General features: G+C 49.5%; 1 protein-coding gene across 1 annotated transcript in view; it reads left to right on the top strand.

Annotated features, from left to right (window-relative positions):
* Positions 1-14,475, top strand: part of LGR6 (leucine rich repeat containing G protein-coupled receptor 6) — a 147,508-nt gene that overhangs the window by 50,784 nt on the left and 82,249 nt on the right. The window contains exons 2-3 of the mRNA XM_026864547.1: positions 1,363-1,434; positions 11,970-12,041. Coding sequence (XP_026720348.1) covers positions 1,363-1,434; positions 11,970-12,041 — 144 coding nt within the window. The remainder of the gene's footprint in view (positions 1-1,362; positions 1,435-11,969; positions 12,042-14,475) is intronic.

Genomic DNA, 14,475 nt, shown 5'->3' with positions numbered 1-14,475 from the left:
CTTGGCACAAGCCTCCTTCCTCCATGCATTTGTACAACACCAAGATAGATTCCCAGTGACATTTGGTGGGGAGGACATACCATTCCTTATGTTCACAAGTCTGTGAGATCTACAGCAGGAAAAAGTGAAGTAAAATGCCTTTATTTTTATGTTGTGCCCCCTTATTCTCATAAGAGACACCTGTCTGCCTCTGCCATTTATTCTAAGCAGTCCAAAGGAGCCAGGCAGTGTCCTGTCTATAGACAATGAACAAAAATAGCCCCTTCAGCTTCACACGAGTCTACCCGGTGCCTCAGATGACATTTGTCTTGGATTGCTGTGCTTGGTAGGGAGTTACATCCCATCCATTCCCACTGCTTTCAGCCACAATAGCTTTTAATTCAGCCTCATCTTTCCCCATAGTTGTAAAAATCAAGGCTCACTTGCAGTCACCTGGACACAGCTTCCGCTAGACTTGAGTAACAAGCACGGTTTTCTTCACGTGCAGCTGCTCATGAGGGCGGGGTTGCAGCTATCAAGTACCGGACCTCCTGAAGAGCCTCAGAGCCCAGAAGCATCCTTGTTTTTTCCAACTACCAACTGCACCATTTGCTGCAGACTTTGCTGGATCGTCCTGAGGCAATGACAGCTCTGCAGTGGGTGGCTCACAGTGGCTCAGTAATGTGCTAAGGGCTTCAGACTCAGCACGCCCCTTGGACCCATTGGGTCGCAGCAGTCTCCTCTGGGAGGGTCTGTCAACCCGAACCAGGATACAAAGTGAGCCTTTAGCTGGAGATGGCAAAGACTGAGACAAGCACAATCAGATTCCTCTCACTCTTAAAATCAGAGTTTGTCAACCACAGAGGGTTTGTCCCTCGTTCCTGGTGTTGTTCTCTAGTTTCCTCAGTTTAGAGCAGACCTGTGCAATAGGATGAAGCCCATCTTCCATGGCTTGCTCTTTCCTCAAAAGCATCTGTCATGGATATGCACTGGAAGAGCTCCCTGTTGCGTCTGGCATGACCAGTGGTCACAGATACTTTTGGGCCCAAGGACATACTGTCCTACTCCGGAGTCACTGGGCTTCCTGTTCACTCTCCAGAAACTGTAAGACACTAATACTGCTTGTGCTCTTAGGAAATGTCCTAACTTGCTCTAAAACTTGGAAAAGCTCAGGCAGACCACTCAGGGGGGGCAAGTGTCTCTCGTTACTCCTCTCCATCATTTTGCAGGAAGAGCCTGGGCTGTGATAAGATGCTAATGCTGAAATGGTTTTTTGCATTATTCCTTCTTGGCAGAGAGGAGGGACAGAGCCTGGCATTGGGGTTTATTCTGTGCCAACCACAGTGTGACTGACCAGAGACTTCTGTCTTTCTTTTCCACTAGAGATCTGAGCATGAACAACATCAGCCGGCTGCAGCCCAGCACTCTCCGTCACCTTCGCTTCCTGGAGGAGCTGTAAGTATGGAGATGCCACACTGGGCAGAGCATGGTCAGGGTGGTGGAGGGACACTGGGGAGGGTGCCTGTGGCTCTGGCAGCAACCCCCAGTGTTTTCACAGTGGCTACAGGCTGAGATGGAAGGAGGCTGCACACTGGGAGAGGGTTTATTCGCTTTTCTATCTTAGGGGTTTGACCGAGGCCATTGTATTTAGGCTGAGAGGGTGCATGTGCCAAAAGTCAAAATAAAAGGGGACCCGATTCACTCTGCAAAAATCAACACTGTACCCCAGAGCAGGCCCAGAAAATGGGAGCTTCGTTCACATTTCTGCCTACAGGGTCCCCCTCATAGCCTCCTGCACTCCAGAGACACATCAACTCCCAGGCACTTTGCAGTTCAGATGGCAAAGAGCATGTGCAATTGAAGTCAAAAAACTTTTCCTCAGAGGCCGTGGGGGATCATTGTGCACCAGTGTGTATTGCGGTCTGAGCAGGCACAGACACAGCAGCAATCACAGTCCCCAAGGATCAGCATGTGGCTGTATGTCAGTGAAGGAGTGGCCCCACCTCTGAAAGTGTGAAAATTAACCACCAACATTAGAAACCACTGGAATTCCTTAAGAGTCCCAAAAAGTGGGAGTCTAGGGGGCAGAATATTGAGGCTGGCCATTTCTGCATGGGTAGATTGCACCTGTATGGTCTTTTTCCACTTGACCATGAGAAATATCTCCAGGTGTTATTCACATGCTGCTGCTCCTGACAACACAATAGCTTCTGTTTGAAAACACAGTTTCTTCAAAACACTATTATTACTTCACATGAAATCCTAATATTAATGTTGCATCTGATGTATATATTGTAAATTTGCTGTATATATAACACTTGCTACAGCTCAATCTGTCTAAATGAAATATTTTGACTTTACTGAATCAGTTCTTGCAGCCACCGCTATACACGACATCGACATTTCAAAAATGGGATTTTCTAAAATGTCAGAATTTCCTGCAGAATAGGTGCTTGCACTACCCTGAAAGGAGGCATTTTCATCTCCCAGATGTGCCAACCCACATATTCTGCAGTGGAGCGACCCTGAATCATCGGCATCCAGTACTGCAGTAACGCCAGTGATGTGCACAGATTGTGGTGCTGACCTGCCTAACACCTTACTGACGTGAGCTCTGCGCCCCGAGACGCTGTGCGTGCTCAGGCACCGCTGCCATGAGCAGAAAGTCCCCTCTGTGCATTTAGAAAAGAGTTTGCAGATGAATGTACAATCCTTATGTGGACACAGTTATGCAAAGATGAACTTACTCTTCTGAACATTCAGTCTTGACTAAAGAGACCAGACCAGATATTGATGTTCATTATTCCCATAACAGATCAAATCTCATAATTATCAAATTTTTAAGCACGTTTTTAATTTCAAACGGTCTTGCATCTGCCTGTAGTTTCTGTTCACTAGACTTGTAAGGACACCAGCTACCCAAACCCCTCCCCCTTAGGTATTTACAGCCTGAACAGGAGTAACTTTTATCCTTCTTTAGCTTTGGAGCTCAAGCTACCCACAGAAGGTGGGTTTTTCAAGACCTTGCATCCATCTTGCAACCTTTCTCTTTCCATTTTGTCAACATCCGTGTTGAAGTGTGGACACCCATAGCATTCACTGGGGGTAGTACAGTTTTTCACAGTTGTATACAATTAACAGTTGTCTTGCTTCAAGCAATCGTGCCCTGATTACATGTCATGTAGAAACAGAACAGTCTCAATGAGTGATGAATAAATATTCATAGGCTCCAAGAGCCTGCTTCCCAAAGCCAAAAATAATTACAAATGAAACAGATGAAGAGGAAAAATTTAAACAGGAAAATCTGAAAAATAATTGGAAGTTGTTAGAGAACATTTCACTAGAGGTTCAAAATGCCACAAGTCCTCATTTGGAAAGCAAAGGTATTTTGACTAGGAAAAAACCATCACAGTTAGGAGAAGAAATGGAAACTACACCCTCTGTGCCGGGAGGTGCACAAGAATCAAGCAAACAAATCCTGCCTGTTTACACATGCTCAACAGAAATTTGTTCAGGTTTCACAGCTCAAATCTCTGCAGATTTCATCTACCCCAAACACATTCCTTTGGGTCTGCTGGGGTGACATGTAGCACATGAGACCAAGTCTTCTGTCTGCCTCCCCGTGGAAGAACTGCCCGTGCTGGGTCATGCTAAGTGAGTGAAGACTAAAAAACCCTGCTGAGCAATGAGGGACAATTCAGGTATCTCAGTGTTAGTGCCTCCCGGGGAGGAGTAAGACCTGCCTGCCTGCCTGCCTGCCTGCCTGCCTCCCTGCCTGCCCTCCAGGCGGACAGTGAAGAGGACCCTGCTGCAGCCCATCCTTGCTGCAAGTGCCTGTCTTCAGTTAGATGGAAACCTTTCAGCAGGTTTCTCATTTCCAGGGATTTTGGGTGGCCTTACAGCCCCAGACTCCCTCATACACTGATGTGTTCCCTGTTACATCCTTGATAAACTGGGTGAGTAACAGGGTGAACAACTGAAGACAAAACTTGCAGCATTCAATTCAAGGTGAACTGAAACTTATGTTCTGGGGCTTTGGTCAATCCAAAAAAGTTCTAACCTGAAAGAGGAAAGTTTGTCTCATTTTCAGGTAACTTCTTAACCTTTGCTCTTTTACTTTGGGTCAAACTTGGGAAAAAATATTATAGTTCAAGTATTTGCTTTATTGCAAGGAAGTCTATAAGAGATGCTTGAACATTCTGAAAAAAAATCACAGGTTCCTCAGCCAGGAATATTTGCCAAATTCAACACAGAATTTCAAATCTTCTTTTCAGTTCCCCTGGAAACTCTTATATTTTAGAGATAATTTTACCTTGGTCTAATGACCAGAAACTCCTGACACCCCTGGCCCTTGAACACATGTGAATAACCCTCATCTTCTTTGACAGTCAGAGAAAGTCCATGTACCTCTGCCTCCTCCACAAGCAACTCATAGATCTGCTCTCCTGCTCTGCTGCTGCCAATCTCCTCTCTTAGATACCATCCCAGTAGCCCAGGGTGATAGCAGCTTGAAGGGCACCTGGTGTTTCACACCTTTTATGATTCCTCGTCTTTCTGTGCCTCTATTTTAGCACCTTCTCAGGCTCTTCATGAAGGTGAAGTTTCAAGAAAGTCAGAGATCATCTGGACTCGAAGCTTAGCTTGTGCATGGAAGCTCAGCTTCCTTAGTGGGAAGGGAAAAGTAAGCTGCAAAAATGGGTAGATGAAGCCCATGTGTCCCATGGACACTGAGGACAAATGTGCCTTGTTGTACATCCTTCAGTCTGGTGAGGAGCACTTGGAATCCAAGTTGTTGGATCCACTTGAGCCCTGAGTACGTTAGTTCTCTGCAGTCACCCATGCCGGATGGGGGCATGCAAGGAACAAGTGAGAGCAGAGTGGCATGTGAGGGTCTTGAGGACAGTGGAGCAATCACCCAATCCACATCATGATGTCCATACGGGCTGTGTCTCACACGACATATCTGCATTGGCTCTAGTCCCCTCTGGAGACAAAGGACCACGTCCCACAAGGGATCAGAGGCAGCACTCTGGGTAGGGCACAGATGAGGGCACCAGCACTGCTCCAGCTTAAACTGCTCGCTCACTGTGTGGTCTTGGTAAAGTGGTTTTCCCTGCCAGTGCCTCTATTTACCCATCCATTCACCAAAGAGAACGGGCCTCTCAGGTGTGCCGGGACCTGTTAGTCATTAGTTTTTACTGTGAGCTGCTCAGGAAGGTGTTGCGGATGCAATTAGCACTCATGCTCAGAGCCTGCCAGGAGACCAGATTCTCCAGTCTCAGCTAGCTTTGAAGAGGCAGTGCCGCTGAGGACTCCGCTCCGATGGCTCTCCATCAGCCTGCGCTCTCCTCTGTCACCACCACCCTCCAGCTCCAGCGGGGAAACAGAGTGAGAGGAGAGGCTGTGCCCTGAGCAGGCACGGTCCCAGCCCGGCACTCACCCATCCTTCCCTCCAAAGAAAACCTCCAGTGATAGAGGTGTTCAGACCTGGGCCTCACACAGACAGGGAGCAGCCCAGAGTTTAGTGTGTCTCCTCTTTGTTTCTTTTTTTTTTCCTTCTTCTTTACTTTCTTTCTCTCTTTTTGGCAGCAGGAAGAATGTTTAAAGTTGCTAATAAATTCCAGTTAATGAAGCCTGAAAAGCCAGAGCTGGGAGCCAAGAGAAACAAGAGCAATCAGTACAGAAGGAATAGAAAGAGGATCTTGAAAGCCGGCCTGGGAATAATAACATGTTGAAATGTGTTTGCCGGCAAGGGCTTTGTTACCGCGCTTTGAATCCAAACAGGAGCACTTGGTGCCAAGAAGAGAAACTGCAGCCAAAGGCAGGTGTTCATTGCCATTCACCTCTTGCTTCAGGGCACAGCGGCAAGATCAGACCCCTTCCCAGCCACTGGCTCTTTCACCTGCCTCTTCTCAGGCCCCGGGGGCAGAGGGACTCAGCATCACGGGGAGTGCCATGCCTCTGCATCAATGCAGGCACAGCAGGCTCAGGACCCACACCACAGCCTCTCCTTGCAGGCTCTTCCCTTCCCCAGGCAGCTCGTGCAACTCAAGGGACCCGACGCCAAGAAACAGCATAAAAGCAAAATGAAATAAAATGCAGGCATTTATGCTGGGAATGTGAACACAGCAGCCGCCTTCTTCTGCCCTGCACCAGGGAAGAAACCCCCTTCTCGCTCCTTTTCCCATGCAGGTGCACAGACCAGTGGAGCCATCACGGGTTATGGAGCACCAACACTGCAGTGTGCCCTGCCTGGTGTTGGAGCACCTGCCATTACCCACATCAGCTCCCAGACATCTGAAACATCCATCTTTGGCGTATTGTCCAGCACAGGGTGTCACTCCAAGGCAATCTTATTCTTGTAAGAGGCAACACTGCAGTAATACTGGCTTTGGGGCATGACTCCTTCTTGAGAGTGGGTGCTGACATTTCTGGACAATGTTCAAGTGTGCTGGCACAGTGATGAAAATCCTTGCCTGGAGCAGTGCAGTAACATGTCTGGAGTAGGGTACTCCTAGGAGAGCAGTTTTGGTGGTTTTCGATGACATAGCAGGCTGCAGAGGTCTCTGGTAGAGAGACAAATGCTTGCAGGGCCATGATCTTGCCTTGCCAGGCTGAGATTTGGAGGCAGCATCACTGCTCCCTTGGTAGCCACCTTGCCTGACACAGCTCTCCATTTCCAGATGGCTGTAGGCAAGGAGCAGCTTTTCTGAATGCTTGGACACCATGGCTCCCCCAGGATGCTGCCTAGCTCCTGTATCTGAGAAGGCATCAAGATGCAACTTGTTAAGAACAAGAGAACTAGCCCTTGTTCATCCAGGACTTTCAGTCCTCCCAGTGACATTGGTCCTTGGCAGAGGACAGCACTGGTCATCAATTCAGTGGGTGGGAAAAAGCACAGAGAGGGTTAAAGGATCATTCCTCTGATGAAGCCTTCCAAATGTCATCCCTGTGCAATCCAGCATGGCGCTGAGGCAGACATTGGCTAAGGTGCAGGTGGAGACAGGACAGGAGGGCTTCTAAGGGGTTCTCCATCATACGCATTGAAAAATGAAGCCAAGGTATTGCAGGGACCCAAGTCAAATTCAAAATGATGTGAAAATTTAGAGATTTCAATTCTTTTTCTACTCCATTTAGGCTAGGGATAGTGCTCAGCAATTGAAAACTCCTTACAAGTGAGGATAGTTGGCCCCAATTTTCCTGAAAACTACCTTCCAAATGTCTAGCTCTGTTCTGGGGTACCCCAAGTCAGGCACCCAGAAAAAAGTCAATAGTCAAAACTGTTCTGAGGATTTGGAGGGAACAAATCTCCCCTGAACACCTTGACAGTTTTTCATGTAAGTGGATGAAGTCATTCAGTGTCCTGTATTGAGTTGTTCATTAAGGGGTTGTGTCTTATTAAATCTTACTTGGCAAATGAATCCAAACTAGCTTGCATATGAACATTCATGTGGGTTGAAAACTGGCTTGAGGACCATAAACAAAAGAAACGAATGCCATCAATCTATCGAGTTGGAACAGGCATTCGGTGGGGGTATGGAGAGCAGAGTTAGAAACAGGCATGCATAGTCTCCTCCTCAAGGATGGAGTAAGGCAGTAAAGACCACGTTAGAGACACCTCCAGGTGATACCAGACCAGGACCAGCTGCAGATTCCTGTGTGGAAAGGGAGAGTCCACACCTGGCTCTTTCCTCTCCTGAAATGTACCATGTTTTCACTTGCACGGCTTAATTGGCTTCATTCCTGTTTTGCACCAGCATGAGAACAAACTCAAGCATAACACAAAGCCCTTGGTCCTCTCTCCAGGGGTTGGCACAGTCTTGGCATGATGACACTGTTTAGGAGCGCAGAGAGTTTATCTGGGCACAGATTCTGACTTGACAGTGTTAGTGCTTGAGAAATGAACCAGAGCAGGAGATCAAAGCAGGAGGCTGACACACTCAATAAAGATCTGGCAAGGGGGAAATTCTCTGGGATATGGACACACATGTTTGTCCTGTCCTGCCAATGGGCAATGTTCCTGCCTCCTAATGTGAATGATAAGAGCATCATAGTGTTGCCTGAGCACATGACATGAGCTATCATGCCCAACAAACAGCCTTTGGGCTTGCCATGGAAGTTGTAGCATGACCAAGAAGCCCAAGATACAGGAGGGAGTGGGAGCCTGTGGTAACTGAACTGCAGCAACCATGAGGTGGTAAACCATGAGTTTGTTCCAACTTGGACTGTATTGGGAATGCAGATCAAAGCCTGGAGGAATGTTCCCAGAAATCACAGGAGTGGGGAAGTAGAGGGGAGCAGAATTTAAAATCCAATGAACACGTGAGCTTTCCAGAGCAAGCCAGCCAACTCCAGGTCCCACCCTCCCCTTCCACCTGTCCCTTCTCTCCCTCTTCCATCAGTCACTTTAAATTCAGAACTTTTCCTTTCTCCCAACCTTATCTCACAACATAAGCTCCAGAATGGCAGGACACACAGCTGAATGAAGTCTGTCTGCCCTAAAAAGAGACCTGAGCAGGCCTGAAGTAGAGCTTGTGTGCTCTGGACCAGACTTTCACCCTGCAGGAGCAGCTCCTCTTCTCCCCATGTGCTTAGGGCACAAGGGACTGACACCTCTCCATCCTTCTTAGACGGGTTATTTGCTTCAGCCTTCTCCACAGAAGGAGCAAATTAAGAGCTGTCTCAGGGGAAGTCACACTGGCAGCATCACTTCAAATGTTATTGTTCCCTTTTAAATAGAAAGGAAGGAACTATTTTGGTGGATTTCCTGTGGGATCTGGATTCTAGTGATACATTCAATGGATGCCTGTCTGCCAGGCTGGGAGATTTCTGAAGAGTTTGAAAGGGACAGAAGGAACCAGGCACTAGGGAGACATGGAAAGAGGAAGGGTCACATGCAGGGAGTCTTTCGTGTCTTGGATCTCTTACATGAACAGAAGTTAACAACATGGAAGCAGGCATCTCTTCCCAGTGGCCACAGGACACCCCAAGAGACCCACCCATCCCTGACCTTCTGTCAGAGAGCTGGGACAGCTGTCAGCCCTTGCCTGGGACACCTGGCTACCCCTCACAGCGTCATGAGGCTCCTGTCCTGGGAGGTACAACAAACTTCCAGAGCCCACCCCTCCAGACCCTGTGTGCATGTCCTGGACATGTAGCCCTCTGGGAAGGTGAAACCTCAGACTGTGTGCATGAACCCAGACATCTCCCACCTCCCAGTCTCTGCACACATATAAGTAAGCAGAGCCCATCTTGGACCTCAACAGCACTGGCAGCTGCCTTGGGGGTGGGTTGAGTGAAGTGGTTGTGGTGGGTGCCTCCCTTTGTGCCTGCTCCTTGGCTCAACATGTAGCTCTGAACCTTAGGGAGAGGATCTGGGCTGCCCTGGCAGTGGGGAAGAGGTAAAGGTGGAGAGAGAACAGCTAGAGGCCAGAGGTGAGCCAGTGACAGGGCAGAGTCTGCGGGTGACAGGGACAAGGACAGAAGCAGCAGCAACGGGGTCCGATGGCTGCCTTTCCTGGGGATGGGGGCGCTTTATGCCTCTAAATTCACCCAGAGATGGTGAAACCAGTGCATCTCCAGCAGAGTTGGTTTTTTCCCTCATGTTCTGTTTTGCCCATGGTGCTCAAATGCCACAAGCTGTCTCAGCACATGTCCCACCAGAATATGGGGCTCCCTTACACCCTGTCCTGAGGCCAGGAGCCCTAGCCTGGGCTCCATCCAAGCTCCACACTCCTCTCCTGCAAATCCTGGAGGTCCCAGATCCATTTAGAGACGTGGCAAACATTCAAACACACCCATGAAAGTGAACATAAAGGTCTGCCAGGAAACAAGTCAAGAGGCACATGTAACCGTGAATACGTGTAGCCTGCTGCCAGCGAGGGCAAGGGGGCAGACAGGGGCTCCAGGGAGGTGAGGACAGAGTCCCCCACAGAGCGAGCGCAGCCTCGTGGGATGGATGCTGGGAGCAGGCTGAGGATGCCACGGGGGAACACCTCCCCTCCAGGCGAGCACTCCAGGCTCCTGGACAACACTCCCTCCCATGTGGAAATCAGCAATCAAAAGGAGCAATTACCCCAAATCACAGCCCCCAAGTGACAAATAGCCCAGCCTGCCAGGCGGCTTGCATACTGCAGAGGCAGGTTACAACCTGCTCACACACATTAAAGAGACGACCCTGTGCTGTTTATGCTGTCGGAGGCCTAATTATGGGAGCAATTTTCTCTAGGTTCCCGAGGGGAGAGACAGGGAGGGAGAGAGCTCGGGCACCCGCACATGCCTGCTCTGCCACCAGTGCGTGTGGATCCCCCAAACAGCTCCGATCCTCTCCATGACCTTTGCAGAGTCCTCACTGCAATTCACTCTGCTGCCAGCCCGGATTACACTGCTCATCCTTGACACCTGTCTCCTTTGCAGGCAAAACGTCTGAAAAGGAAACTGAGCTTTGCTGATGCTAAATGAATACAACAAGCTTGCCAGCATCTGTGCCTGGCCTCTTGGGCCTGGTTTGGATTTTCTGGGAGAGTGAAGATGATCCTGGTCATGAATGATGTTCGCTATCTCCTTTTGGGACATGCAATATTCCACTCCAAGTCAAGCAGACAACTACAAGTTTCTTACCCTGTGACTGTGGAGAAGTCCAACCTTAATCTCTGTTTTCCCACTTGGGGATCAGAAAGTAAAACAAAAATGCAGCAAAAATTTGGGGTTTTAATGAGGTTGTTGAACCTGTCTTCATGATTTCTGGGTGATGGGCACTGGGACTTAACCCCTGTTTGTCCTCATGGGAAAAATAGGAGGAGAAGGAGAAGATTCTTCAAGCATAAAGTCAAGAGTCCTGGACTTTACTCCTGGCTCCACCACAGGCTCCCACCATGGTCTCTCAGGACAACTGTCCTCATCAGTGAAAGTAATAGTAACAGTGATGCAGTTTCCAATGTCAGTGAAAAATCCAAATACCTGTTCATGCTCCAGCCTCCTCTAGGCCTTCTTAAAATTTGAGTGTTCTGATCATATGATTCTGTACAATGGTGAATCCCACGGGTTTCCTTGGATAAATTCTTTCAGCTAGTTCTGAACATCCCCTGCTCTTTGCTCTGTGTCTCCGATGGTCCCACTTTCCTTTGTGATGCTGATCTTTGTCTTCTTCTCCCATCCCTTCACATTCATCTTCATTCATCAGGCTTCCCAGGCTGCATTGTCCCTATCTTCACCTTCCCTCCTACAGTTTTCTCCAGTCATAACTCATCCAAGAACCACTTCTGACTTTTCTGTCCTGGTTTTTGAAACTATATTCAGATGAGCTGGCTCTACTGTGGGCACCTACATAGTACCCTCCATCCCCAGCCCCTTCCCTGGTCTCCCCTCACAGCAGTGATACCAAAATCATGTTTTGAAGGAGCTGGGCCTGAGCTGTGACCCCACAGGTCAAAGCAGGGCTGGGAATGAAGTGTTGGAAGCAAATCCAGTGGCATTGATCAAAGAACCTGCATCACACAGAAACAGGCTGCATGCAGACAAAAGGGACAGGAATGGGTCCATGATTCCCAGGACCTGTGCGTGAGCAGAAAGTAGTTCTCCCCCTGCTCCGCCCTCACTGCTGGGCACCTGGCGTAGGGCAGGGTCTGAAGGTGGGTCAGTGCCCTTGAGCAGAGGCTCCTCTCACTGGCAGCCTGTGCTGTAGTTTCTGTGGAGTGGGGTCTACTGCAGGTATCCAGGGGATGATTTGATCCACGAGCTGTCACTGGATGCTGAAAACACTGGATTCGGGTCTGGCAGGAGTAATAAACAATAATTTGCCTGTTCTCCGAGCTGTAAGAGGGGATGATGTGCAAAGGATCCCAATGGCACGACGATGGCTCAGCTTGCAGGTGTTGCAGTCTCCTCCCCAAAGGGACTGTAGCAAGACACATGAATTGTTAAGCCTCTGCAGACAAGGGACTGTCATTACAAGGATGTTGAGTCATTACTGGCTCTTCTTTTTGCTGCAGACGCCTCTCTGGAAACCAGATCTCCAGGATCCCAGGGGAAGCTTTCTCTGGCCTCTACAGCCTGAAAATTCTGTAAGTAACTCACTCCCCTCTGCAGAGCCACCACTGCCCCCCCCTGCCCCTGGGCACTGACCGTGCACGGGGACTTGCAGCCACCCAGAGGGAGACACAGAGTTACACAATGTAGTGTCACTTGTTAAGCCCACCTGGCTAACAGGGCCCTTGGTGAGTAGGAAGCTGTGTCCCACCCCAAGGACAATCCATCCCCCCTGCACCGCTTCCTTCTACTCTGCTGCAGCAAACCGTGAGCAGATCACCTCCAGGGCACAGCCCTCCATGCTGCGTGGAAACACACCGCAGGAGAACCTGCAGAGGTTCACATTTTGCATAAAATCCACCAAATTCCCTAACGTGGTTTCCCCGAGACGGGGTGTCCAGACCCCAGACTGGCCCACATCTGCTCTGCTGCAGACTCTTGGGGCTGGGTTAGAGCAACTCGAAGGTCCAGATATCTGCACTCTGGCAGGTGCCATGGAAAGCTCCTGTGCTCTGCCCAGCTCAGCCACTTCTTTGCAACCAGCTTGCCCTTGCTGCAAACTTCTGCACGGCCCAGGAGAATTCTGCAGGGCTCTGGAGTGAACTGCCCCTGGGAAGGGTGGGATCCTTGAACAGTCTGACTTCATCCAGAGCCCAGCCTGCCCACAGGGGTGATGGGGACATGTGCAGCTGGCTCTGGGAGCATTGCAGCAATCAGGCCATGCCTGGGAACTGTCAGCCCTGGTAAATGAAGGCCTCCTTGTCATCATGGGCAGGCCACCCACCTCTGCCCACCCACCAGTGGGGAAGGTCTAAGTGACAAAAGCTAACAGCAAGTTCTTCCCCAGAGTATTTTTCTACAGGACAGGGTGTCTCACTGCTCACACAGTCACACCACTTTTTGCATCTGTGTGACAGTCCTGCAGGGTCTGTGCAGGGTATTGAGGTGGGACTCCCTTTCTCCCTTTCATGAAGCATCTTAAAAATCTCCTGCAATAAACATTTGATCCCCAAGGGGATATTTTGAACTCAGCCACAATGTGAAATTGTTGTAGCTGGTCCAGTTTATACAGAGCGAGCAGGTACAAACCTGCTCCCAGGATTAGAGAGCATAGGGCTGTTTACTACGTCTTCTGAAGAAGTAAAGTATGAATCCTGCCCTAAATCTCAGGGCTTAGAGATTTATCCATCCCCTGCATTAGGCAACAAATCAAAGGAACTGAGGAAAAACCACAGCTCTCCCACCCAATTTCAACAAGAGGAACTTTCTACTCTGGGAACGCAGGATCTTTTAAAGCTGCTTTTGATCAATTTCTATTTGTGTCAGGCCCAGGTAACTACAGATGCAGAGTACAAGAGCAATGCCTCCCCTCCGGAGCCAGCACAGCTCCCTGCGGGTTGCAATACGGAGAGGCCCGTGCTCTCTCTGCCCTCTGCCCATGTGTAGACAGGCTCACGGACACCCGGTGTGCTCCACCACAGCTGGGACATGTTCACAAGTGACCCCATTGTAAGGAGAGGCTTGAAGGGTCAGAGCTGGGGAGTGGTTGCATGGAGATGCCGATTCCTGGCTGTCTTGTTTGTGCTTCAGGACAACCTGCCTTGCTCTCAGCCAGGCTGTGCCCAGTGACAGAGGGTGGCCCTTGGGCTGTCATACCAATCCCTCTGGCTGCAGACATGCTTTAAATTTACTCTAACCCCCTGACCTTTCCCACGGAGGTATGCAGAGGACTAGCGCATCTCCAAGGCCAGGAAAGGAAGGGTTGATGCTCACAGCGAGTGGCCCATCCAGGCCCCGCCATGGGCCTCTTACTTAAAGAAGTTCCTGCTTTCTAAAAGCAAGGGCACGGCCAGCCCTCATTCCACTGGGAGCATTTCACTTTCCAAAGACTGGTGCTTCCCTGGCTTGTTTGCAAGGGTATGTTGGCCTGTCATGTGCTCTTGTTACAATAGATGCTCTGATTGTTTTCTGTGACTATACTGTGGGCTCCACAGGAGTGAGGTCATTGATGGATGCAGATGTGGGTCCCTTCACCCTCCAGAAACAGCAATTACTCACTCTCATCCATTTCTTTGTCACCATGAGAGTGATTTCCTCTGCTGAGAAAAAAATGAGGGAAAGCACAAGGTGCTGGAGAAGGCAGGTGAAGGCCACCATGTGTTTTCTTCAGGTCCTTCAGGTGACTGCAGCAGTGACCTGGTTGAGGCTGGTGACTCTGCAGCAGCTCAGCACAATCTGCTCTGTCTCCCCATGGACCAGGGGGAACAACTGTCCTTCCTGGCACTGGTTTGCTGAAGAGTCATGGGCCACTCCACTTCCCTCTGACCTCCTCAAGACAGGAGTGTGAGTGCAGGGTGCCTTCCACAGAAGTACCACAACTTCGCTGAAAGCACAATAAAATCATCAAAAACTCCTGAAAGAAAAGATGATATTATTGCCATTTTACAGGCTGGATAAACCAAGGCAGGA

The sequence above is a fragment of the Athene cunicularia genome (assembly GCF_003259725.1).
Source record: "Athene cunicularia isolate RWA chromosome 26 unlocalized genomic scaffold, athCun1 chr26_part2, whole genome shotgun sequence".
Taxonomy (NCBI): domain Eukaryota; kingdom Metazoa; phylum Chordata; class Aves; order Strigiformes; family Strigidae; genus Athene; species Athene cunicularia.
The sequence above is the reverse complement of the archived record's forward strand: the minus strand, read 5'-3'. Positions and strand labels throughout refer to the sequence as shown.